Below are 25,265 nucleotides of genomic sequence, written 5' to 3'. Positions count from 1 at the left end.
CGAGACAGGACAGGGTTCGCGTCCCTCCTGTTTGCTACAAGCCACAAACAGTAGTTATACTACTGGTGTAATTTATGATACTGGCAGTTAGGAAGACGTACGCCATTGCTGGGTTTTGGTCTTTTTCTTCAGGCAGTAAAAATGGAGCCTTAGTCCACTCTTTTAAAAATCAAGCACAATCAACTCTTGTCAACCGCCCTTCGTATCAACGGTCCCAGAACGGGAAGCAGTTTCGGTTGATTCAATAGCCCAGGTGTGTGTTGATTCGCATCACAGAGCATTCCTTCATGTACGTCCAACGACCAAAGTACTTCTTCCGTGACACTATGAACTCATTAAGAGTGTGGTGGTTATCCAAACTAAATCTTATAGAGTTATATCGTATAATTAGATTAAGGAAAAACACACTAAATAAGGTCATATATTTATTAAAAAGAAAAATATTTGGTTGATTTTATATGTCTGGATAAGCTAAGTTAAGTTTTTGTTTAGTTGATTAAATCTGATGTCACGTGAGCAGATTTAAAAGATAATATTATAAATAGTTATTTCTATGAAAATAATTTTATAATACTGATAAGTAAATTTATTTGTATGAAGAGATACAAAATGTCTATACGTAGCTCAAAGCTAGTGTCGAACTTCTCCGAACCAGAATGGGACACATACCAAAGAAGATTCAAATAACCAAACACATCTTATATCCTGCTAAATGCTAATGATGGCCATCTCTAGTGACGCGTGGGATCACTCGGCAGCCAGTGCGGCTGAACAGCAGACCACGAGGGGAGGCCCGGGAGGAGCGGTGCAGTAGCAACGCAGGGAGGCGCCAGCGCGCGACCACACCACGGGAGAGCGAGGGAGGTACCTAGGGAGAAAGAAGGTCGACTGCGGGAGCTGGCGAGCGAGATGGTGGGTGGCGCCGGCAGTGGGCGAAGCGGGGCGGCGACGAGGCGGTACAGCAGGTCCAAGTTGCCCAGGATGCGGTGGACCAGTGAGCTGCACCACAGCTTCGTCCGAGCCGTCGACTGCCTCGGTGGGCCGGACAGTACGTTCCTTCTCCCAGAGCTTCCTGTGTTCGTGTGTTCACGGCATTCTTGCGGATCTGTTCTGAATTTCCTTTTACTCGCCCTCATGCGTGCGTGCTCTTGGTCTTGGTCTTGGTGATCGATGCTGGGCTGCAGAAGCTACTCCTAAGCTCATTCTTCAGCTCATGGATGTTAGAGAGCTTACCATTGCTCATGTGAAGAGCCACCTCCAGGTCAGTTTCTATAATTCAGTCCATAATAGGAGTGCCATATATCATGGGGATATACTTGATCAGCTGTTGTTATTATCTTCTCTTGAAGCTACGAATTAATGTGCATGTACGTAACGCAAGTTCTTTTTGCTCTTGGGAACAGATGTACAGAAGTTCAGGGCATAACACTGGAAAGAAAGGTGACTGAGAGAGATTCCCTGCCCTTGTCCGTTCCTCTTACTCCCTGCTCAGTTTCTTACTAGGGCAATCTTCTTAATTCTTCCCGATACTGTAGCTTCGATTCTTTCTTGGGATTTTTATTAGATCAAGGTTACACTATAATTCAATAATATGCATTCTCAGTTGTCTTTTCTACAATGCTCTGAAGCAAGAATGCAAGATCATGCCTAGCACAGTAACACTAGACATTCCTGCTACTAACAGCAATGATTAGTTGCAAGATTGCTCTGCCATGCATGCATGTGCTCTGTGGTAGACACTCACTGTTTATTAGTTTTGCATATGTGTGATGCTAACGGAAAGCTAAACCACCTTTTTAGTGCCCTAATTCTGCACGTGTACACTGCTAATGTAAAGCCAAACCACCTTTACTCTCTCTTCCCTTTTCATGTTACCATCAGAGAAGATGCAACCACAGCTAGTACAACATCTGAAGCACTCATTCACCGTTGATGATGGAGGCCCCAAAGTGTTCATGTGCCCACCCATGAAAAGGTTTTTTCTTCTTCCTCTGCTGCTTTTATTTCTACCATTCCAACACTGCTCGAAATACAAAAGACTTCCCTAATCTTTTGCACACAATAAACACCTTTGACAAGCATTTTTTTTGCCTCTTTGGGTGAACAGGGCAAAGGCAAGGACAGAAGCTGCAGCCACACAGGAAAGCATGCAGGGGAACAGTGACATCGGAGCTCATGGAACCCAGCACTACGGCGATGATTACATGCAAGCGATGTCCATGGGCAGGAGCAGGAGGAACGAGGGCCTCCGATGGCAGAGGGATGCTGCCGCTGCTTCTACCCTGCAAGCATTGGGATTTTGGGTGCGAGGATGTGAGCCCTTCAAGGCACACCAGGTATAAAGAAAAGCTACTAAAAGGAAGCATATAAAAAGAAGATACATCTCTCTTGTCTTAACTGCTTCCCCGCACTGATCTTTCTCTTCACATGTCTCATCTTCCCAGCTTTATAATACTACTATGCATGGTTGACGTTATTCAGATTTAGCTGAAAGTTTTAAACTCCTAGTTTTCATTTGTTTCTGCTGTAATTCATGAGATGAAGATTTCTTGGTAGAATTCTTCTATAGATATGCTTACTGTCTCCATGCTACTAGTAGTACCTTGGCCTGCAGCAGGAAGCAATGCCATATCGCTCACTAAGTTTGCAAATTAGATCTTATCTTTGACTGGCTCCCTGATCAGTTTCAACAGCATATGGTACCCTCATGCTTGCTAAGGTCATCATACATATACTATACCTGCACTGGTACGTTGAGGCAGTACTAGTCGAGACGGCCAGAAATGGCTCTTGAGAGTCTTCAGGCATCTGCTTCATTCCAAAAGAAGTGGCTTTTGCAGTACTCGATCGGTTCCAGCCCCATGCAGCTGCACGCAGTAGTGGCATGATGACTGCGATGGTGCAGCACAGATGTAGAAAGAACAAGCTCATTAAAGCCTCCCTAGTGCTTTGCTCCGACTGAAGAGAAAAGGGGAGCAAAGACTAGTGTACCGTTTGCTTATGAACTCTGAAGCACATGAGTACTGTAGTTTAGTGTCGTACCACTGTTTATCCATGCAGTTGAATTTTATTGCACTCAAGAAATCAATACCATTATGTCGTATTTTTCCGATAAATTTAAAGCATGACCCTTATAACAGCTGATGCATGGTTTCAACAGATTAGGAGGCCCATAGCGAATCATCTCAGTCCTGTGGTGAGGCAGCTATGTCCCAAGGCTGTCAACTTTGAAAATAGACGCTTCCTGTTCAGCAGTACAACTAGAGATGAACCGGCCAAGAGACGTTCACCGTCGCCATTGCCAGCCGGCCTTGACCCGAAAGCTGTGGCCACTGCCTCCTCCTGGCCCAGTGAAGGCAGCGGCGTCCTCTCGCCGCCGTCGTCGACGAGCTTCAGTGGATGCTCGGGGCTGTCAGGCGGCTGCTTTGCCGGACAGAGAGTTAACCTGGACCTTTCCCTGTCAATATGCGGGTCATGAGTTAATCATGGTGCTGAGTTTTGTAAATCATTATCACCCATGATGCATGCTATTTGTAATTTGTATTTGTTTCTGGTGGATTCCCCTCACATCATGCTACAAATTGAGCACTAATGAGTTCTCTCAAACATCATTTCCTTTGCCTCCGTTGTTTGTTACCTCCGTTGCTTGTTAGATCCTGTCAAAAGCAACTGTCGGCTGCAAATGACCAGCAAATGGAAACATGGAAATATTGTGGAACATGTTTAAGACAGATCTTCCCACAAACTTAGGACAATTTCAGTGATCCACGATGCAGATCAAATGAGGTGCCCTATGAGGATTGAGGAATGCGCCGCTGCTGTCAGCCTGCCCTTACTGTTGCTCCCATCCTGCCACTTACTTTGACAGCACCTGTACCTGCAGGATTTGCCTGAACAAAGGAGATTCTCCTTGTCCTGAAGATGTTGCTGCTTGCTTGCAAGCATTCAAACTAAGAATTAGGTGCTTTTATGTCAATGGAATTTCAGAAAGTACCAAGAATTTAGGAGCAATTCGAGGGCATCAAAAGCAGAGCGCGTGTATCGGATATGCCTGTGCATAGAAGTAACAGTACATATGCTTAAATTCATGCATGCATATACGAGCAATGTACTCATGAGTCATGACTATGTATTATGCCCTCTCTCAGCTGGATCAAAACAACAGAATGATTAAAACATCAGTCAGCTCATGTGCGTGCGTGTGTTGTCACTTGTCTACTCTGTGAGTTGGTGTTTGTTAAAAGCCTCAGAGGCAAGCATGTCGATATAGACCAGTGATCTGCTGGTTGAAGGATCGACAAATCCCATCCTGCACTGGTCCAAAAAATACTCTCGTCAGTTTCCGTGTTTTGCCTTTGATGCTGGGGAAGGCAGTGGCATCAATCTTTTTGTCAAAATCAGACCATTTACCACTTCCCCAAAAGCCTGAAACTGACAGCATCTCAAGTACGAATTATTACCATGATGAGCACCACAGTAGATTGCAGGGGAAAAGAACGGTGGCTGAAACAAAAGCCATTGCAGAGGCTGCTTCTTCGGCAGCAACAAGCATCATGCTTTGTGGCTGAACTGGACATTTCGGCACAAAACAGTAGAACGCCATCATGTCCGGCAAGCTCAGTTTTGACATTTCGGCACGCTAATTAAAACGACAAGAAGCTAGCCTCCAAGAACTGGATGAACTATGCAGCTACAAATGTGACTACAGATGATACAATGTGCAAGACATCACACAAGTGTCATTGTTTGTTAAATTCGTCTTGATAAAAAAGGCTTAAGCTGAAGCTACGACAAATTGTATCCTCCGGATGCTGTTACAGATACTCTGGTCGAGTATCAACCACTGGGGGGTTTCACTTCTTTGCTGCTTTTGCATCAGACACCAATGACCTGACGCAGAGGCAAGGCTTAGTGGAGATGAGTTCGGCTGGGAGAACGGACACCCCAGCCACCGAAGATCCCAGGGGTACCCCAGAAACGGGGAGCATCTCTACTAGTACTGCCACTTGGACATTAGAAACATGCCATTCACTTCACCAAATCATTCAGCCAGACAGCACGAATTAACGAGAAATAGTGCCAAAAAAACTTGACATAGCCCACAAATTATCTCAAAGTCCTAGTTTTCCTATATTTTTGGGTAAAGTAACATAAATCTTAAAGTCTAGTTCTCATCTACTGTATATCTCAGATAAGAAAGAACATATGAGTGAAATGTCTGAATCTCTAGGTTTCACCTATGCTTTAAATCAAAACGACATTGTGTGCTAAATATAAAAGGAATACAAGTTCATATTTTATAAAAGATAATAAAATTTTGTGTAGCTTCTTCAGGTTGGCAACTTTAGTGAAGAACTAGAGAAATCTGAAACGGTCTTCTGACTCTGACAAATGTCAGATGTCAATACCTGACCAAACTTATATCAGTTTTCATCATGATGGAAAGGAAACTAAGACGTTAGTTTCACTAGTCAGCATTTAAAATTTTGTTGTTTTCCAATTTGTAGTCTTTAGACTATGATGTTCTGAATCCTCCGATCAGCTGACCAGTAACTTTGTAGGCAGTTAAAAATTGTCGTTCAAGGTTACCTCAGGAGATTTAAGATCAACCACTGAGTTCTCAGCAACGGATTTGACGGCAACAGCAACGACTTTGAAACATTGTTCCCTTTCCATCAAAGCTTGCTGCTTTGAACCTTCATTACTGTTCTTATGTGGCTTCATCTCTATCTGGTTGATGCCTCTTCTATTATACGCAACTGCGAACTTTACCATAGGTTAACATTTATTCAGCATGAAATATGAATAGTATCTTGTTGTGATATAATGATCAAAATATTTCCATGAGATAGTGCAGAGTGCTAATGATATTCCTTAAGTGCGATTTAAGAATGCAGTAGCTTTGATGCGTAATAATGAAGGATGATGGAAATAGGTAATAGAACAAGTGTTACTCAAGCATGGTATTAGATAAAAACGTAGGAGACAATTTCAAACATTTACATGAAACAGTGTATGAGACCTGAATAGTAAGGATGCCTGCACAATGCTGGATAATAAAATTGTATGAATTTGACTCCATTGAAGCATTAATAAAAACAGTAAAACGAAGATAAGTGCTGCAATCTCTACCTTTATAGGCTCATCCTGGTCATTCTTGCCCCTCAAATGGTCAAGGAATAACTTTGACACAGTGGCATGTAGGCCTTTTTCTGATAGAACACAAGTTTCCTGAATAGGAAATATGCGGTGACACCATCTGTCAATTCAGAGTTTAATAATTTAGACAATGTAGTAATATTACAATCGCAGGACAAAATATTGGCAGAGCCTAAGCTTGATTCTAAAACAGACACTAAACTCCATATTTTCACCAAGCTTAACTATATGAATCAGATAAGAACAAGCGGCATGGTAGAGCCTGGCTAAAGTAGCGCAGGAGAGAGGGAAAGCAGAGAGGGAAGCGCAGGGGAGCAGCAAGATCAGCAAGAGGTTTCGGCAGGAGAAGAATAGAACAACAGAAAGGACAGAGGCAGAACAGAGAGAGAAGGGAGAAACAGCCGAGAGGTAGAGAGATATATAAAGGAGGGACTTATTAATTGCATGAGGATACACAATGCCTAATGCTAGGTATATATAGCCGGCCACCTAATCCTATCCAGCTAACAAACCCAATCCTAAACCAACTAGCTAACAAACCAAATCTAAAACAACCCAACAGCTAAGCCTGACCGAGTTGGATTCTATCGAACCTAGACTAATCTGCCGCCCATAACATCACTCCCTCACTTGACAAACAACTCGTCCTCGAGCTGAAATGCATCAGCCAACATCATCCGGCCCGCCGCCGCCGCCGTCGACGTACACGGGCGCTGAGTTGTTGAACACCAATGTGGCCTTGTCCTTGGCGATGTTGAAGACAAGGTGCGTGTGCTCATACGAGTGGACGTGGCAGGCACTGACATCGACGATCCAACGATGGAACTGAACACGCATCGTTGTGCCCTCCATGTAGTAGTAGCCGTTGCTGTTGTACCATGGCGAGTGTACGCACACGACCACCCATGGCGTCTTGGTACGCTTCACGTGCTTCAGCTCCTCCTGCAGCCACGTCCCCTGCGGTGGTGAAGAAAGATTGCTTCCCGACCAAAGCTGCAACATGCTTGGTGCACCCCGAGTAGCGCGGTGGTGCGAGGGGAAATTGAATGTGTTGGATGGTGGTGGTGGGTGGCAGTTGAGGGCGGGGGTGCTGCGACATGGATGGATGGGGCGGCAAGGATGGCTGCTGTAGCATAGATGGTTGGGGAGGGTGCTGGTGTGGCAAGGGCAGCAGCGCAGCTGGCGCTGGAGAGCTGGCTACCGGCACCGATGGTGCTGCTGCCTACACGGATGGGGCTGCAGGGGCAGCAGCCATTGCTTGGAGTGCCCGAGAAGAGCCAGATGGATAATTGGACTGCAAGGCCATATCAGAAGTTCTCTTGTTGATTGATGCCATATGCAAGGCCATATCAGCCATCTGTTCCTTCAATTCGGCCACAAGTTTGGCCAATGCATCTAGGGTTTGCAGATTAGATCCTTCAGCATCGGAACCCAGCATCTCTGATACCAAATTGGTAGAGTCTGGCTAAGGTAGCGCAGGAGAGAGGGGAAGCAAAGAGGGAGGCGCAGAGGAGCAGCAAGATCAGCAGAAGGTTTCGGCAGGAGAAGAATAGAACAGCAGAAAGGACAGAGGCAGAACAGAGAGAGAAGGGAGAAACAGCCAAGAGGTAGAGAGATAGATAAAGGAAGGACATCTTTATTGCTTGAAGATACATGATGCCTAATGCCAGCTATATATAGCCGGCCACCTAATCCTATCCAGCTAACAAACCTGCTAAGAAACTCAATCCTAATCCAACTAGCTAACAAACCAAATCTAAAACAACCCAACAGCTAAGCCTAACCGAGTTGGATTCTATCTTAACCCAGACTAATCTGCCGCCCATAACACGACATCTCTGTATTTCACATATGTAATGTGTTTGATGAAAGAAAAGACATTAACGCTGATCCACTTTCTAGAATAGAAGAGTGGTAACACAGGTGCAGAAATCAAACTGCTAGAATGAAAATCTAGTGACAGAAAAGATGGTATATATAGCCCCAAATCAACATCTCATTTATCCATTGTGTGTTTCTAATGCTCTAGTCACCAGTATGTATCATTCAGCTTATAAGTAGAATAAGACAGGCAAGAACAACATGTTGTGTAGAATCACTAAGAAGGAACTAAATCAACAGTGCAGATTTAAAGCTAAATCAAGGTTGACAATTTTGTCAATAAAATATAGTAGAAGAAGTGCGAAGTGCCATGGGATATTTTTCAGTTCCAGACAATTTAGAAAATACGGAATACAAGGGGTCATTTTCAACACTTCCACATGGCAACACCAGTTAATATCTCAACTTATAATATCAACAGTTTAGAAGATGAGTTCGTCCAACGAAGTTGGAGCCTTACTGTGGAGATTTAAGTTTCCCAGATCTGAGTGAATGAAACATTTATGTAAGCATCTCAACAACATGAAGGCCTCCATTGGGATTTTTTTTTTTAAAAAAAAGCAGGCCACTTCTTGATAGCTTAACCAGTGAGAGATTTGAAGTCACAACATTTTCACTTGTCTTCGACTGAGGTGAACTTGACTCTCCAATGCTACCTACCATGGTGCCAAAAAGTGCAGAAGATTAGAAAATAACGCACAGAAAGCCTTGCTTGATCTATTATGCTACAAGGACATAGCTTACTAACCAGTTGATTTGGAAGCAGTACCATTCCCATTTGTTACCACTTCTTCTAAATTTTCTGATGTCTCAGGGCACAATTTTCTTTTCTTTGATGCATTTTTCACATCACATGGTTCCGTGTCTTCAGTAACATGGCAGTTTGCACGACCAATGTTGTACTGAAGAAAAAACGACAAATGAAGATTTCACATCAGTATTTTTTAACAAAGAGAGTATGGAAGCTGTAGTTGCAAAAGGTCGCAAAACAAAAGATGGATAAGCTACCACAACTGAAAGTAAATGTAACTTAAAGTTGCACTATGCTCGTAACTAAGCAATTCTGATGAGATTCTACAAAATGGACAATTTTATTTTTTTAAAAAAAATCCACATGTTAAAGATGAAAACAATGTAACTCAAAAGTAGCAGGAAAAGCCCGAACACTCAAGCACATACAAATCATGTGAAACACATATGCACAGAAGGATGGAACCATTAAGTACTATTAGGTAGGAAAATATAAGGTTTAACTTCTTTTATGCGTAGGTTTGAGAGCATGAATCACATGATGAATGAAATGCCATATAATTTCAGTACGACATTATGAAGATAAAAATTTGAAATAGCAACATTCTACAATATAGAATTCATGAACTAGAATTGTCTACGGTGGAGAAATAATTAAATACCAAGGAGCAAGACTGATGAGTGATGACCTCTTCAAGAATGGAAATGGCTTCCTTAGTTGCACTTTTCTCATGTTCTGTAGGAAAATGAAAATGAAAACCAAGTGTGTAAGTATACCCATGTGCCATCAACATGGAGTTAAACTGATTTTTGGGAGCTAAAATTTTTTAAATAGTACTTCAAGTGAATCATACATCATCATTTTTTTAAAAGAAAAAAAAATCATCTATCCTCATTCCCCTCCATTTTTTGCAAGAGAAGAAGGGAGATGAGGTGGAAGAAGAGGAGGAAGCAGCCCCCCCCCCCCCCAACAAGCTTCCGCTGGGTCCGCCACTGAGGTGACCCACCAACTACAATTATTTGCCAATAGTCGTGAACTCGACTACTTAATGTACTACTGGGAGTTATGGATCATTACATGATGCAATGCAGGCAACTATAAATTCATTCCTGAAATCATGGGAATACTAATGGCCAATGTATGTTGACTATGCTTATGCTTATCAATATGGATGATACTAGTGCAAAATGGATATTTCAATGCAAAACATGTCAAATTTCATCGAATTTCACAGTGCAACCATTTTATATAACAGAACAAAACTCATAGTTTTACCACAGGAATCCCTGCTCATGGGAACTCGAACACACGCTCCTGTCATGGACGCTACATTGGCGCCTCCACTGTCCAGAACTTAACTCTATTAATTGCGACCGCCTTAAGAAATGAACTAAAATGACATGATATTTTCTTCGCGCAAAAAAAAAGTTATAGTTTGAGCGGTTTACTCCTAAGCATACTTCGAAGGAACTTAACTTGCTAAATTAGAGAAAGAAATTCTATATTGGAAGAGGGCACGCACTGATGGGGCAGGTGATGAGGAAGCCGGAGGAGGAGGGACCCCGACGCGCGGTAGTCGTAGCGCGGGAGGTTGATCACCCCGGAGTGCTGCTCCCATGGCTGGAGCTCCTGCACGGCGGTGGCGGCTGGGGCATAGGCTTCTGGCTCCGCGGGAGGTTCGCAGGCTGGTGAGGGGGTTACGACTTCGGGGTCGGCCAACGGTTCCGGCGCTGCCATGGAGAAGCGAAGGGCGAAGGGCGCTGTGCATCTGGCTTCGGGGGCAACTGGGAGGATTCTGACTGGAGGTGAGCAGTAGGTAGAACGTGAACTGAACTTTGAAGGCGTAATTGTCGCATTCCGTTAACCACCCTTGAAGGCGTACTTTTGTAAGTGTATTGCTACTGTTCATCACCAGCCGATCAATCTCCCTCCGTATACAGCTGAGTAGCTGACGGAGTGACGGTCCCTCCCGCTTACCCTGCCTCCGTCCCCCTTTCGCCGCACTGCCGCCGCCTCCTCCCGATTGACGATTCACAAACCACCACGGCTTCGGCTGGGCGGCTGGCCATCTCGACCGTCCGCGCCGCTAGCGCCACCTCGACAGCCCGCCTGCATCGTGGTAGCCGCCCGCTACACCAACCTTCGCATTGTCGGGCCTCCTAGAATGGCCGTCTTCGCCGTGGTCGACACCCGCGGCTCCTCGGCTGCCTGCCGAAACCGGCGCCGCCGTTCGCGCCTACCCGGCTCCCAGCCTTCTCCGCCCTCTCCGCTAGTCCCGGTGAGGCTTCCGGTACTTCTGCTGCCGCAGCCGCGCTCTGTCGGCTCCGGCGACTTCCATAGCCACTTGATCCTTAGCATTCTTCTTCTTCCAGAACTCTGCCGTATTTTTGCTTGTTGCAGGTGCGACTAAACTTTCTCGGCGCAGCTTCAGAATTGCTCAGCGTGCTATTGCCTTCAGAACTAAAAAGTGAGATTATTTTCTTTTCATACAACTACACGAGCAGGTGTTGGCGACCATCAATAGTGGTTTTGTGAACCTGTTGCTGTTGAAAAGTTAAGATTTTCCTGTAACCTTTAGATGGGGTTTAAAGAGAAAAGCATAGATATAAGTCATCAGTTTGACTATTTTTCCTAGCTCACGATTTTGCTCGTCTTTTGGTCTTGATGATAGCCGTTGTTGTTGAAACAGAAGGGTAGGAATTAGCATCGAGGAAAATTTCCTTTATCGATGTAACCTTCTCCATGGTTTTTACATGTTCTGCTTTGTAGCACCTCTTTTTTAAGTTTGTAGGAAAATTTATGTTACCTTAGACCAACCATCAGCGGCCGCCTCCCCTGCACTTCAAAACATGCTGGTTTATGTGCAGGACTGCAAATCTTTGTGTTGGCTACGAGCTGATCAAAGGAATGCCTCAATGTGCAGCAAGGTAAAGAGGTCGGTGACAAAATCCCTACTTCCTTGTATCTAAATCGCTGGAGTCATGCTCCGTTAGTTTTGATTGGATGGACAACGCGCATTTCAGCACCACTGATGTTGTTATTACTATAGATCGACTGTTAGAGTGTTCATAGTATTTTTCACATTTGAGCATTTTTATTATGTACGTATGGTGCATATGGCCAATGGTGTTTATTTTCACTAGCGCATCAACCTGTGCGATTGCACAGGCTAGAAATTTAGCATACAACTGAATTTTAGATATTTGTGTTAATAATAATTGTATGCTAAGATAAATCAGCTATTTATATTTAAATATTAGAATATAAAATATAAATGTAATTTTTATTCATAATATTGAAATCATATTTATTATTTGTGAATAGATCTAATTTATAATTTTCATTTTATGTGTTATGCAAATTGATTTTTATTTGTTTCTTGATTTTTTGAAATTATTATTATTTTTAATATTGTCACCGTATCTCATATTATTTTTTTGAGATACATTATAAATTCTTTGATATTACTTTTATGTGATAATCCGTAATATGTTTGCGTTTTGTTGTTTTAATTTTGTAATATCTGATTACACGTATATTTAATTGATATATTTTAATTGATTTGGAAAAGTGTGTTTATTGCTAACGTAACTAAGTTGGAGTTTGCTAACGTAACCTTGTTGGACAAAGGATATCTATAAAAAAAAAGGAAAGATCAGGAAGGAAGTAGTCTTAGAGTTGGACTCTGATTTGTTTTTTAATCTTTTGTTTCTTTTGGTTGTTGATCTATGGTTACAGTTAGTCAATCAATCAATTCGACGGTCGGATATTTTGCTTTTTTATGAGAATTTCTAGGATTTTTCTAGGATTAATGTGGAGGCATCAAAAGGAGTCTCCAATTAGTAAATATAAGATTGTTATTGCTAATATTTATATAATGCTTTTCTTCGAGGAGCTCAGAAGCAGCTGGCTTCTTAGGATAGCTGATGCTTTTGGCTATGCTGGTCAGTCTCGTTCTGATGCATCTGTCCTTTCGAAAAAATAAGTGATGCATCTCTTGCCAAATAAAAATAAACTTCATGATATGCAAGAAAACAAATACACGTGAAAGGGAAATACGCACCACTCCTTTCTACGAACAAAAAAGAGGTCAAAGAATGAGCAGATAAGGCCCCTTGTAATATACTCCAAGCTTTATGCCTCGGTTTCGTTTAAGAAATGCAACTTCGGCATCTTGCTATGTCCTGTTAGTCTAAAAAAAAATCTATCTACATAAAAATATAATCACCACACCAGTGCTGCTTCGGTGCTTGCTTGTGATAGTGACCTGCTACTGCTCATTGATCAAGTCTGCTCCGTTCGGCCATGGTGAGGGCCAAGAAGCTGCAGGAGAGGGTCCCCCTCCGCCGCACGGCGTGGAAACTGGCCGACCTCGTCGTCCTCTCCCTGCTCCTCGCCCTCATCGCCCACCGCGCCGCCTCGCTGCTGGACGGCGCCGCCGTGGCGCCCCGGTGCTGGCTCGCCGCGCTCGTCTGCGAGGCTTGGTTCGCATTTGTGTGGCTCCTCAACATAAACTGCAAGTGGAACCCCGTCCGGTTCGAGACGCACCCCGATCGCCTCGCCGAAAGGTAGCAACGCAACGTTGTGTTCATGTGTCCCAAAAAATGTTTCCTTTTCTTCTTTTTTTCACACGTGTTGATTGCTAGGACCGACGAGCTCCCATCGGTGGACATCTTCGTGACTACGGCAGACCCGGAGCTGGAGCCTCCGGTGGTGACGGTGAACACCGTGCTCTCGCTTCTCGCAGTGGAATACCCGGCCAGCAAGCTGGCGTGCTACGTTTCCGACGACGGCTGCTCGGCGTTGACCTGCTACGCGCTGTGCGAGGCCGCCACGTTCGCGAGGTTGTGGGTGCCGTTCTGCAGGAGGCACAGTATCGGAGTCAGGGCCCCCTTCGTCTACTTCTCCTCCAGCCCAGAGACCGGCGCGGCCGATCAAGAGTTCTTGCGCGACTGGACGTTCATTAAGGTTAGCTAAAAGTCGTCACACATAGCCACGTACACAGTGACACTTGCACAGTTTCTGATCTTGTGTTCATGCCCATTCTCTTGGTGTTGTTGCAGAACGAGTATGAGAAGTTGATAAGCCGGATCGAGAACGCCGAGGGCTCCCTTGTGTGGCACGGCTGCGAGTTCACTGAGTTCTTGGGTGCTGAGCGCAGGAATCATCCGACCATAATTAAGGTTGATACGAAGCTGGTTAATCTTACGAGTAACTAGATGTAACAACTAGCTGTCAAATTATTTAGTAAAATATATCTCGCTGCACACAGAAGGTTTGCTGATTTGGTGTTCTTTTCTGCTGAGTTCAGATCCTGTGGGACAACAGCAAGAGCACGACAGGAGAAGGGTTCCCAAGTCTCATATACATCTCAAGAGAAAAGAGCCCTAAATATCACCACCACTTCAAGGCCGGGGCCATGAATGTCCTGGTCAGCGTTTCTCGTGCTCCTGAGCAGAATAAAACAGTATTGATTAGTGACACGAAGTTCGGAGAAGCAAGCTGAGTACTGATACTAGTGATTGTTGACCAATTTGTTGTGCAGACAAGGGTGTCCGCTGTGCTGACCAATGCTCCAATCATGCTGAACGTGGATTGCGACATGTTTGCAAACAACCCGCAGGTCGTCCTCCATGCAATGTGCCTCCTTCTGGGGTTCGACGACGAGATCCACAGCGGATTCGTTCAGGCGCCACAGATATTCTATGGCGCCCTCAAGGATGATCCTTTTGGGAATCAGACGGAGGTTATGTACAAGGTACAGATGCAAATATCATAGTAGTTTATAACACTAAGGGCCTGTTTAGAAATAGGGGATTGGGATCCAAATCCTACGGATTTAGTTCAAATTTTAGCCAGATTCCAAGCTATCCAACGAAATATCTGCAAAGAAGCCATGAGAGTCTTTCTGCATCTCACTAACTTTTTGTGTGCAGTACGGAATACTAATGTTAGTTGCTACTGACAATTGTTTCTGTGCTGGTGGGTTTAGAAACTTGGATATGGATTTGCTGGACTTCAAGGAGTATATTATAACGGGACTGGTTGCTTTCACCGAAGGAAAGTCATTTATGGCGTAGCACCAGACTGCACCACATATGTCAAACCAAGGACAAAAGGTGAATTCTTAGCATAAACTGATACGCAATTGTCAGGACTCAGAAGTGTCTGTACCCCGAATGTTTTTCAGTTCAGCTCATACAATTACATCAACATGTTGTATTTTGTCAGGTTCACCATCTTGCAAGGAGCTGCAAATGAAGCTTGGTAGTCAAAAAGAATTGATCGAAACAGCTAGGAGCGTCATATCTGGAGACATGCTTGCAGTGCCTAACATAAATTTATCGAGTCGCGTCGAAGTGGCAAAAGAAGTGTCTGCCTGCAGCTATGAGACCGGCACATGTTGGGGACAGGAGGTATTTACCCTTGTCCTTTACAACGTTGCTACAGTATGGTAGTATGTGTATTTGCAGTTTTGCTACAGTGCATCACAATGTACTTGCAGATTGGCTGGGCTTATGGATCAACGACTGAGGACATTCTGACCGGGCAGAGGATCCATGCTGCAGGCTGGAAATCAGCACTTATGAACACCAACCCGCCAGCGTTCCTCGGCAGTGCACCAACTGGGGGACCAGCCAGCCTAATCCAGTATAAAAGATGGGCAACGGGCCTTTTGGAGATACTCATGAGCCGGAATAACCCAATCCTTCTCTCCATCATCAAGCGCCTGCAGTTCCGGCAATGCCTTGCCTACCTGGTCATCGGAGTGTGGCCAATGAGGGCGCCTTTTGAGCTATGCTATTCGCTTTTGGGACCTTACTGCATCCTTGCAAATCAGTCCTTTTTGCCAAAGGTGACCTTATGCCATCAATATATTGTTTCCAACTTCAATTTTCAATATGTTCACTGCAGATTCATATTTAAAATTTTTATCCTTGTCTAACCACCAACTACTCACTACATCAACTGTAAATAAGGGGTTTTTCTTCATTGACCAATTGGCCATTGCTCGTTTGAACTTCATTTACTTTTGCAGGCATCAGAACCTGGTTTCAGCATCCCATTAGCCCTATTCTTGACCTACAACATATACAACTTCATGGAGTACATGGATTGCCGTGTCTCAGCCCGTGCCTGGTGGAATAACCAAAGGATGCAGCGGATAATCTCATCATCTGCCTGGCTCCTCGCATTCCTCACCGTGCTACTCAAGACCTTAGGCCTCTCTGAGACAGTGTTTGAGGTCACTCGCAAGGAAAAGAGCTCGTCCAATGGCGATGGCAGCACTGCTGGAGCCGACCCAGGGCGGTTCACATTTGATTCATCATCGGTGTTCATCCCCGTTACAGCACTTGTGATATTGAACATTGTCGCGGTAGCTGTTGGAGCATGGCGGATGGTTTTCACTGCAGCAGAAGGCGTGCACGGTGGCCCGGGTGTCGGAGAATTCGTGTGCTGCTGCTGGTTGGTGCTATGCTTCTGGCCATTTGTGACGGGAATTGTCGGCAAGGGAATCTATGGCATCCCCTGGAGTGTCAAGCTGAAGGCTGGTTTGCTTGTTGCTGCGTTCGTTCACTTCTGCAGAAGAAACTAACTTTTGCAGCATCGAAACATTGAAACTTAGTTCCATCTCTGGTCAGAATTATGGTACCTGATATTCCAACCAGCGATGCCGGAGAGAGGCGGACCGTGCCCAAAATGCTAGGTAGGGGGCGTTGAACCGCACTCACCTGACACTCAGGCAGCCGTTGGTTACTGATAGAATTTGATCCATGTCTGTAACTCCATTCATCAACAAACTACAACTTATTTCACCTCAAATAGTACTTGTTATTTCTAGTTCTTGTCTCCTTTCAGAGTCTTCTTCCAAGGCATTTGAGGCATATTTCACCATATGCTTTATTTTCAAAAAGGTGTTAATCTTTTTCTTGGTTGATGCTGTGGTTACTGAGGTAGGACCTGATGCCTTAAGTAGCATATTAGTTTGTATATGAACAACCTGCATCGCAAAATGCATCTACGGAACGAGGAACAACAACATCACCAATGGAATCAAAGAAGAGAGCAAGGAATACTGATCGTGCGATCGAAGTTGTTAAAACAGCAATGCCTGAAGACACGAGCGATCCTGAGCAACAGGACATTCATGCTTCAATTACACGTTGACAATCCAAAATAGCATCAGGACTCACAACACTTTCAGTACAGCCGTCCTCTTCAAGCATTAGGCAGATTGAAATTTCTAACATCAGTTGCAGCATACACCAGTGCGAGGAATGGTGATGTTCTAAGAGAGGAGTAGATTAGAGTACTTATAAAATTAATAGTTTCAAAAACTTCACAAGATAAATTCATCTCGATTTTTATCTAAATGTACTCTAAATTTATCTAATGTGTCTACTCTACTGCTCAAGAGGATAGCAAGGTAAATTACAAGTATGTAAATACAGAAACGTAAATAAGATAGAGAGATAAACTCGGCAAAATGGATTTTTATCTCGTGGTATCGGTGGCACACAAGTCACCTCTAGTTCACGATGGAGCTCCAAAAAGAATATGCTCTCGATCGCTAAGACTCTTCCGATCATGGCTGTTGAGATACCAAGTCACTAAGACAAGACCTCAAACACGATGAACCACTAAGCCATCGAGGCAAGATCCCACCACTAACCTCTCTTCCGATCACTTGTGTGCCGTCTTCACTTCAGAGTTTTAGTCACAAAGACAAGGGTCTCCGCGTCCCTACACAATCTTCTTACCATCATTCTACACTAAGTCGGAAGGTTAACAAGTTACCGGTGAGTTACCAAGACTCTAAGGCGTCAGCGTACCTCTCGTTACATGGTTGGATCACTCTTTGATCCACTCTCTAGGTTGCAGCACGTAGCAATACTTCTCTCTATGCCTATAAGTACTAATCACTCTCTAATGGTGCGTTTAATTGCCTTGATGAACACTTTAAGCACTTTGGTGGTTTGAATATCTTCTCAAGTGTATATAAGATTCTCCGAACTCTAGCACTTTCAAATGGCCAAGTGGGTGGGTATTTATAGCATCAAACTCGCCAACTAGCCGTTGCCCCAACGGCTCAATTTTATTGTGAATACCGGATGATCTGGTGACAACAATAGTACAAGCACTGGACTATCCGGTATATACATCAGTGGATACTAACCGTTGGAACCCCACTCAAATACATTCTGAACACCGGATTATCCAGTGTATACTTCATCTCTATTACTGGACTATGCAGTGTGTATACTTGAGCCTGACCGAGTCAACTTCTTCACTGTTCAACTGCCCGATGTGTATATCTTCTGATCACCGGACCTTCGGGTGTGTTGATTTTCATCTCTTTGCAACTCTCTGGAAAACACTCCAATGTGCACTGTCATCTAGTCACTGGACCTTCCGGTGTATTAATCTCTAACCTTTGACAGTTGCAGTCTTCTCTAGAACAAATGATCCGGTGTGTAGAGCACATAGATCATCGGACTATCCGGTGAATTGATCTTTTCCTCATCTAAGTGAAAATACTCCGATGTGTGCAAACTCCTGAGCACCGGACCTTCTGGTGAAAACAAAACAATTTCATCTCAGTTTTCACCCTTCTAGAAAATGCTCTGGTGTGTATACCTTTGGTATCACATGACTATCCGGTGTAGTCATTTTTCATAGGGCTTCTCTAATTTAATCAAACTTTATCTCGGCTTCGGTAGCTTCTTCATGTATTGTATCTATGAGAACTACTAACATATATTCTTAACAAACATAGTAGTATTATTGACTATATCATTAATCACCAAAATCACAATCATAGCATAATAGGGTCATTTTCTCTACAACAGGTTGGAATCTCCAACAAAGACATCATCCTTTTGTTCATCTGCGCTACACAAAAGAAAAACACATCGATTACTACATTGTGCTTTTTTTTAACCCCTTTGTCGAAAGACGGCTGTGAAAAATCTCGTAATTTAGTTGATAAATCACATTAGGTTGAGATAAATTTTGTTATACAACTATAGTTTCTCTTATGCTTGCGACACCGATCTTCGTAGCGGCGAAGAGCATCGCGATCACACTAAGCCGGTTGCTGTAGGCGTGGCCCATGGAGCCGTAGTTGTTGAGGACTCGGTTGAAACATAGCTTCGTGGACTCACCGCGCTCCACCTCGATGGCCGCACGACGGAGACCCACGACAGTGCTCACCACGGCGCTCGCGAGGTAGCCGACGCTAGTGTACATGATGAGGTCCTCACCCAAGTTGTGCCCCTATCGGAGCGCCTCATCCTTGTAGAGCGCGGGGTACGCCGGGTAGAGTACAAGGGTGCCACCCTCCTCAAGCAGCTGGTGCAGTGTGATGTGGTGGTGTGCTGGGTCCGCCTGCCAAGTAGCGTCGCGGGGATCGACAAGGAGGGCGCGCGACATTGCCAAGGCGACGAGACGAGATCACGAGACGTGGCGCGAGCGTGTTTTGATCAGGTTGATGGATTGGGTGGTGGGGTTTAGGGTTTATGAGTTGGACACCGACGAGACGAGACTACAAGATGACTTGGAGGTGGACGGGAGGAGGTGCTTCGACTTGTTGGTCAAGAAAAGGATAGTGCACCTGCAGCTAGGGGCGAAAATGGAATCAAATGTGAATCTGAGAGTGGTCAAACTATACATGTACTGTATTTTTTAAAATCAATATGTATGTGAATACGAATCAATTTGGTCGGATGTGATAATAAGCCGAGCGATCATATGAAATTTTGAGCCAAAATCCGACGCACGAAATGGCAATACAATACAGTGCGGCAAGAACAAGTAACGTGCAGCTTAAGATACATTAAACCATCATAGTTCCCTTCACAAGTATCTAAGCAACAATTCACTCAGTCTAAACCTAATCTTTGTCCAAAAAAAAAACGCCCATTCAAAGCTAGAATGAAACTTAAGAAGTCTCTATGGAAAACATGCACGGAAAATTGATCCAAATGATACCTTATTTTGCCGCTGGACATTGGCCAAATGTGATAATATATCGATTTGTATTGGTTTTTGCACCATTTTCCTTTCACATCCCATACATATCCGAAAAGATATTGGCATTGTTTATATTTGTATTTGTTTTTTAATACGAATGTTGTTTTCCTTAACACTTTTGTAAAAACTCGAAACCAACTGCCAGATAAATGTGAATCACCCGGATTCATTCTACACCCCTAGCTGCAGCTGCTGTGCTGGTAGAAGTTTTTTTTCCCCTTCTTTGAGAGGGTGCTGTGCTGGTAGAATTAGAAGCAGAAGGGCGCAATAGATTGATGAGCCGTGCACTTGTGGAATAGAAAACAATGGAGAATCAAGCCACTAGGGATTAGGTTGATTTCCTCCCACCATCCAATCCCCTTCCACAATGGGATTTCAATCCATTGACTGGTGCAGATTAGTTTCATTAGGCTGTTGTGTATAGTACCTTTGTGCATACAGATAAACAAAGTTGTATGGTAGTGCCGTAGCGGTAGTCTTAATCATTTAACACAAAATTCATGTACATGCTGCCTCCATCAGTCTAGTAATACATTACAAGGTGTATAGTAACTTTTTTTTATGGATGACTACAGGCCCTCGCGTCATCTTCCACAAGACGACACGAGGGCGAACCCCACTGTCAGGGGTTAATCCTAAATAATGATTTCAGGGTGTACTAGATGACGGGCGCGTGATCAACGTCTTGGACGAATGTGTATCTGCTAGAACTCAAGAACACCGGGAGTTATCCAGGTTCAGACCTTTTGAAGGATAATAGGCCTATGTTCTGTGTATTTAGTTATAAGTGCTTTTGAACTGGTTACAGATGAGTTACTACCGAAATACACTGCTCTGCCTGATTCCTCTCCTCTATCCTCCCTTTACAAGCCAGGTCCTCCTCTCATTATATACTAGACTAGAGAAAATGAGAACTTACAAATAGGCCCAAAAGCAATAGCCTTGTGACTAGTTAAATCTTCACTCATAGGATAATATAACGGACGATGCAGGTACCCCTCTTGCTCTGATGACCCTATCAAGCCCGTCCCATCTGTTAGACTCCCCCATGCTTACCTCACCCCGGTCAGTCAATCTGTCATGTCCCGTCACTGGTCTCATACGCGCGCCTGTGAAGCAGCTTGAAGACACCTGCGATCCCATCTCGTACGGTTTAATGCTATAGGACAGGACACGACACCTCTGCGTAAGTCATGACCTGTCCGTCGGGGAGGAGTGCTTGTCCCGCGACCAGAGAAGGTTGGTCGCAGGATTTCCTAATGTGATAAGGATCCTGGTCGCGAAGGCGTAGGCTAGTCGCGCGGTAGGATCATGGTCTGGGAAAAATCTTGTACCAATTGGTATTAGCTACTGTGGGCCCTCTGAACAGAGGACCCTATTTTCTAAACACCAACAGTAGCACCCAAGCTCTCTCGCGGATGTGGTGGTCTGAGCGGTTTGCCGTGTGGCCACGGGTAGATCTGGTCGTACCACCTGGGCCCTAGGTGAACATGAGTTCACCTCAGGAGTGGTCGCGGTAGGGCCTAAGTCTCTGTTGGTATCGAGATGTCCTAATTTTAAGCACGGGTTCGTATTGTCCTCTCATCGCGCCTCCTGGTCGTCGTGCGAGTAGTTGGTCATTCGAGGCGACCAACATGCATTCTTCGACTGGAGAATTGAGTCCCATTTGTTCGCAATTATGTGGTTTGGACAGCCAAATCGCACTACCACAGCTCGTGTAAACTTAATTGCTGATGTGGCAACAAATTTCTTGACAGGCTTGACCTCGATCCTCTTAGTGAATTTGCCGATTGACACAAACAAAAATTCAAAACTGTATGGGGCTTTTAGGGAACGGTGCCACGATAACGAGCCATCAGACAGTGAAAGGACAAGAGAGTATATGGTTTGCTATTCTTGGGCTGGTAGTATGGTATGTCGGCCATAGTTCTTACATGACCCGCACCATTTTACCAGCTCGCAAGTATCCTGGAGTGTCGTGGCCCAATAGAATCCTTACCGAAATGCTTTCCTGACCAGAGTGCGGTACGAAACGCAGCTATCACATATTCCTCTGAGGATGTCAGGGAACATTGTGCTCCTCCCTTCCTGAGTGATGTATTTCAATAAAAAACCATTGCTCCTTTGGCTGTAGAGTCGTCCCTCTACGCAGGAGTATTTGTGGTCCTGTCATGTGACCTTTTCTGCTGACACATCATCGTCAGGGGCTGCTTGATTCTGAAGGTAGTCCAAGATCTAATCCATCCAGGCCGTACCTGAATCGAACAGGGTGATCACATGATGGCCACCAGAGGTCGACGGTACTGAAGGAGGTGTTGCCTCCAAAGGTGTTGCCTTTGGTACTCCGTTTCCAAGCGTAGCATCCCTTTCACGTTAGCCCAAGACCGCGGTGGGTGGTCATATGAATCTTTTTTTAAAGACTCTGATCGGGACAGGTGTGCAAGAAGAGGATAGACGGGCCAGCTCATCGGCTAGGAAGTTATCCTTGTGAGGGATGTGCTTGACTTCAAAGCCGATGAAGCGTCGCTCTAGCTTTCTCACTTCTGAGAGGTATGTTGTCATCGTCTGGTCAAGCACAGGAAACCCTTTGCACTCGGTTTGTGACCAGTATCGAGTCCCTTATCTCTAGTGGGCATTTTACCCCTCGTGCAGATGCTACTCATATTCCAGATAAGAGGCCCTTATATTCCGCAACATTATTTTGTAGCTTAAAAATTTAATTGAAATGTGTACCTGAAGGTGTCACTGGATTGTAGGGTAGAGATCGCTCCAGTCCCCAGTTCATTCAACGTGAATGGCCTATCGACATGTGTGGTCTTGTGTCTATTCGTCTCTTGTCACAGAAACTCTCACCGCTTGATGACTAGTACAGCTCCCACGACCTATGAGGGTAGCTGCAAAATAGGGCAATGACTCCTCATCTAATCGAGGAGTGGTCAGTACAGGAGGAGAAAAGGGGCACCTGTTGAGATCCTGGAAGGCTTCCCCCATTATTGGTATCCGCTGGAAGTGACCGTCCTTTCTATTAGAAACTTGAAGAGCGAAAGACCTTTTTCCCTATCTTCGAGATGACCCTACCCAAAAAGTCACACACCTTATTAGTTTCATGGTACCCTCTTACCTGTTTGGGGATCTTGCTTGGTCGATGGCTCCAGATCATGCTATCGATGTCGCGTTAGCGAGAAGAAAAAATGTACATGTCTATGGACGGTCTACCGGACAACGTTGTAGTAGCTGGGGCAGGCTTCCCCAGGGCACACGACCTGAAGCCTACTACTAGTACTCTAAACATGAGGGCCTCCGACGCCCCCTACTGCACGGTCAGGCTCTTCTGGGTCATGCCTAACGGCGAATACCTTGCGATGGATGGGGTCCTTGGAGCATGGTTCGATGGTTGCCGCAGATCCAGCCATGAGAAGCCAAAACAAACTACCATAACTTACCAAAATGCGAAAGTGCGCCCCTATCTGGCATGCCAAATGTCAGGGGTTAATCACAAACAATAATTCCAAGGTACACCGAACAATGAGCGCATGATCAATGTCTTGGGCGGGTGTGTATCTACTAAAACTCAAGAACACTAGATATTATCCAGATTCAGACCTTCTAAAGGATAACAACCCAACATCCTGTATATTTTGTTATGAGTGTTTGTGAACTGGTTACAGATGAGTTCCTCCCCAGAGGCAATCATAAAGATGATTATATCGCATGTCTATGTTAATGTACTTTTGAATAATATGTTATTCCAAGAATGACTACCTTTTACATTGATTGGTAAGTATGTAACTTATTCATGAAACTATTTATTTATATCATGATGTTATTCTTAGTTGATCCCTAGTTGCATATTATTGTGATGATACATAAGGCCAACACATGTATTGATTGATTATCACGTTTCATAGATCATAGGTATAGAGATACCAAGTTAATAATGTGGATATTTATGTTAGAGAACATGATGTTGGATAGACCCACCTTGAGATACTGTTGGGATTGTTATTTATGATGTGCCATCAATTGTTATCTCGAATGGTGTACCTGCAGAATCCTTAGACCTGAGATCATCATTGATTCCCGAAATTTGTAGTGGCATACTTTGAGGCTGCCAAACGCTATTTCGTAACTAGGTAGTCATAAATGTAGTTTTCGGGCTTGCCATGAAACATGTCGTGGGGTGTGAGCGATCAAGATAGAATTTGCCTCTCCTTGATAACAAGAGAGATCTGGGCCCCTCGAGGTAGTTGGATCGAGAAAGTGCATGGCCATGCCAATATGATTAAAGAGTTAGTCATGATGAATAAACTACTTGATCAAGTAAATGGTCAAGCTATCACAAGAGTGGCACATATCTCGCCTTGAGCTTAACTAGTATCGTGAGGCGAAGGGGTCAGTGCATGTGTATATCAAGGTTCAGCCGATATGATCTTTTGTGTATATTCGAGAGTCAACATGTCCTGTTAAAGACCGCTATTGATTTTGGTTTGGAAAGGGTTTCCGAGTCGTAGATATTTGTACATGAACCTAACGGGTCACACACTTAATGGGTTAGAACAAAACATGCGAATTGGATTCGTATATGTGTTTTGATTGAATTGCGATCCATGAGAAGTTAGAGTCCTAACGGGCTTCCGACGTGGGAGCCTATTGGCGAGCTCTATATAAGAAGAGGCATGTGTAGGGTGTGCTAAGGTTGAGCCACTCCGAAACCCTAGCCACAACCTTTTATACGATCTCCCAAAACCCTAGCCGTGCGTGCGGTGCTAGCACATTGACGCTTGGCGTTTCTGCCCAGTATATGTGGATATCGTAGAGGCATTGCTGCTATTGTTACGCTGATCTTCTCGGCGAGTTGATCATGACGTGTTCGGGATTGGTCGCTGGCCGTGACGAACTAGTCGACATACCTGCTCATCTGATCACGGAGCACAATGCGACCACTCAGATCTGGTCAGACAGCATGATATGACCACTCAAAACTGGTCGAGGATGCAACAGACTTGATCGGGAGTTGGTTGAGGAACTGGTTGAGGAGCACAACCACCTGCTCGGAGTTGGTCAGGGAGCGTGACCACCTGCGGGGGCTGGTCACGGATCTGATTGAGAAGCTGCTCGAGGAGTTTGACGCGCACGACGTTGGATTGGTCTACTCTAACTCTTCTTCCGCTGCTCTGCGCGTCGAGTGGTAATGATCTATGATCTCCTACTAGCATGGTTTCCTAGGTGAATGCGGTAAAAAAAATTTAGGCTAGCGTAGCCTGCCTGTTACCCAACACCTAGTACTCCTCAGCTACTTGCGCAGGGAAGGGGCAGTGATGGTGGAGCTACTGCGACGAGTAATGGTGATGGCGGTGGCACGGTGGGGAAACAGAGAGAGGAAGGCAGAGCGGCTCTATTTATATAGGGAGGGGCACACAATAAGGCGGTGCGCGCGCAT

At 44.6% G+C, this 25,265-nt stretch overlaps 2 protein-coding genes and 1 pseudogene across 5 annotated transcripts; 2 read left to right on the top strand and 1 right to left on the bottom strand.

Annotated features, from left to right (window-relative positions):
• The first annotated feature begins 826 nt into the window (after window positions 1-826).
• Window positions 827-3,878, top strand: LOC133921564 (myb family transcription factor MOF1-like). Its single transcript, XM_062366499.1, has 6 exons — window positions 827-1,048; window positions 1,185-1,261; window positions 1,404-1,440; window positions 1,882-1,975; window positions 2,108-2,327; window positions 3,161-3,878. Exons 1-6 carry the CDS (start codon window positions 910-912, stop codon window positions 3,476-3,478), a joined length of 885 nt encoding a protein of 294 aa, XP_062222483.1. The 5' UTR covers window positions 827-909; the 3' UTR covers window positions 3,479-3,878.
• Window positions 3,879-4,518: 640 nt separating this feature from the next.
• LOC133921566 (uncharacterized) lies at window positions 4,519-10,664 on the bottom strand (annotated as a pseudogene).
• Window positions 10,665-10,781: 117 nt separating this feature from the next.
• Window positions 10,782-16,633, top strand: LOC133921563 (cellulose synthase-like protein H1). 4 transcript variants are annotated; one of them, XM_062366495.1, is made up of 12 exons: window positions 10,782-11,069; window positions 11,164-11,258; window positions 11,659-11,718; window positions 13,081-13,359; window positions 13,438-13,759; window positions 13,855-13,974; window positions 14,103-14,222; window positions 14,337-14,549; window positions 14,784-14,910; window positions 15,023-15,207; window positions 15,297-15,647; window positions 15,831-16,633. In XM_062366495.1, the coding sequence occupies exons 1-12, from the start codon at window positions 10,956-10,958 to the stop codon at window positions 16,386-16,388; spliced, it is 2,544 nt and encodes an 847-aa protein (XP_062222479.1). In that variant the 5' UTR covers window positions 10,782-10,955; the 3' UTR covers window positions 16,389-16,633. The 4 variants fall into 4 exon arrangements, with proteins under 4 accessions (XP_062222479.1, XP_062222481.1, XP_062222480.1 ...); XM_062366497.1 differs by having other exon boundaries at window positions 10,931-11,069; window positions 11,192-11,258; XM_062366496.1 differs by having other exon boundaries at window positions 10,931-11,069; window positions 11,192-11,258; window positions 11,659-11,726.
• Window positions 16,634-25,265: the final 8,632 nt, after the last annotated feature.

The sequence above is a fragment of the Phragmites australis genome, chromosome 6 (genome assembly GCF_958298935.1).
Source record: "Phragmites australis chromosome 6, lpPhrAust1.1, whole genome shotgun sequence".
Classification (NCBI taxonomy): Eukaryota; Viridiplantae; Streptophyta; class Magnoliopsida; order Poales; family Poaceae; genus Phragmites; species Phragmites australis.
This window is presented reverse-complemented; position numbering and strand designations above follow the sequence as displayed.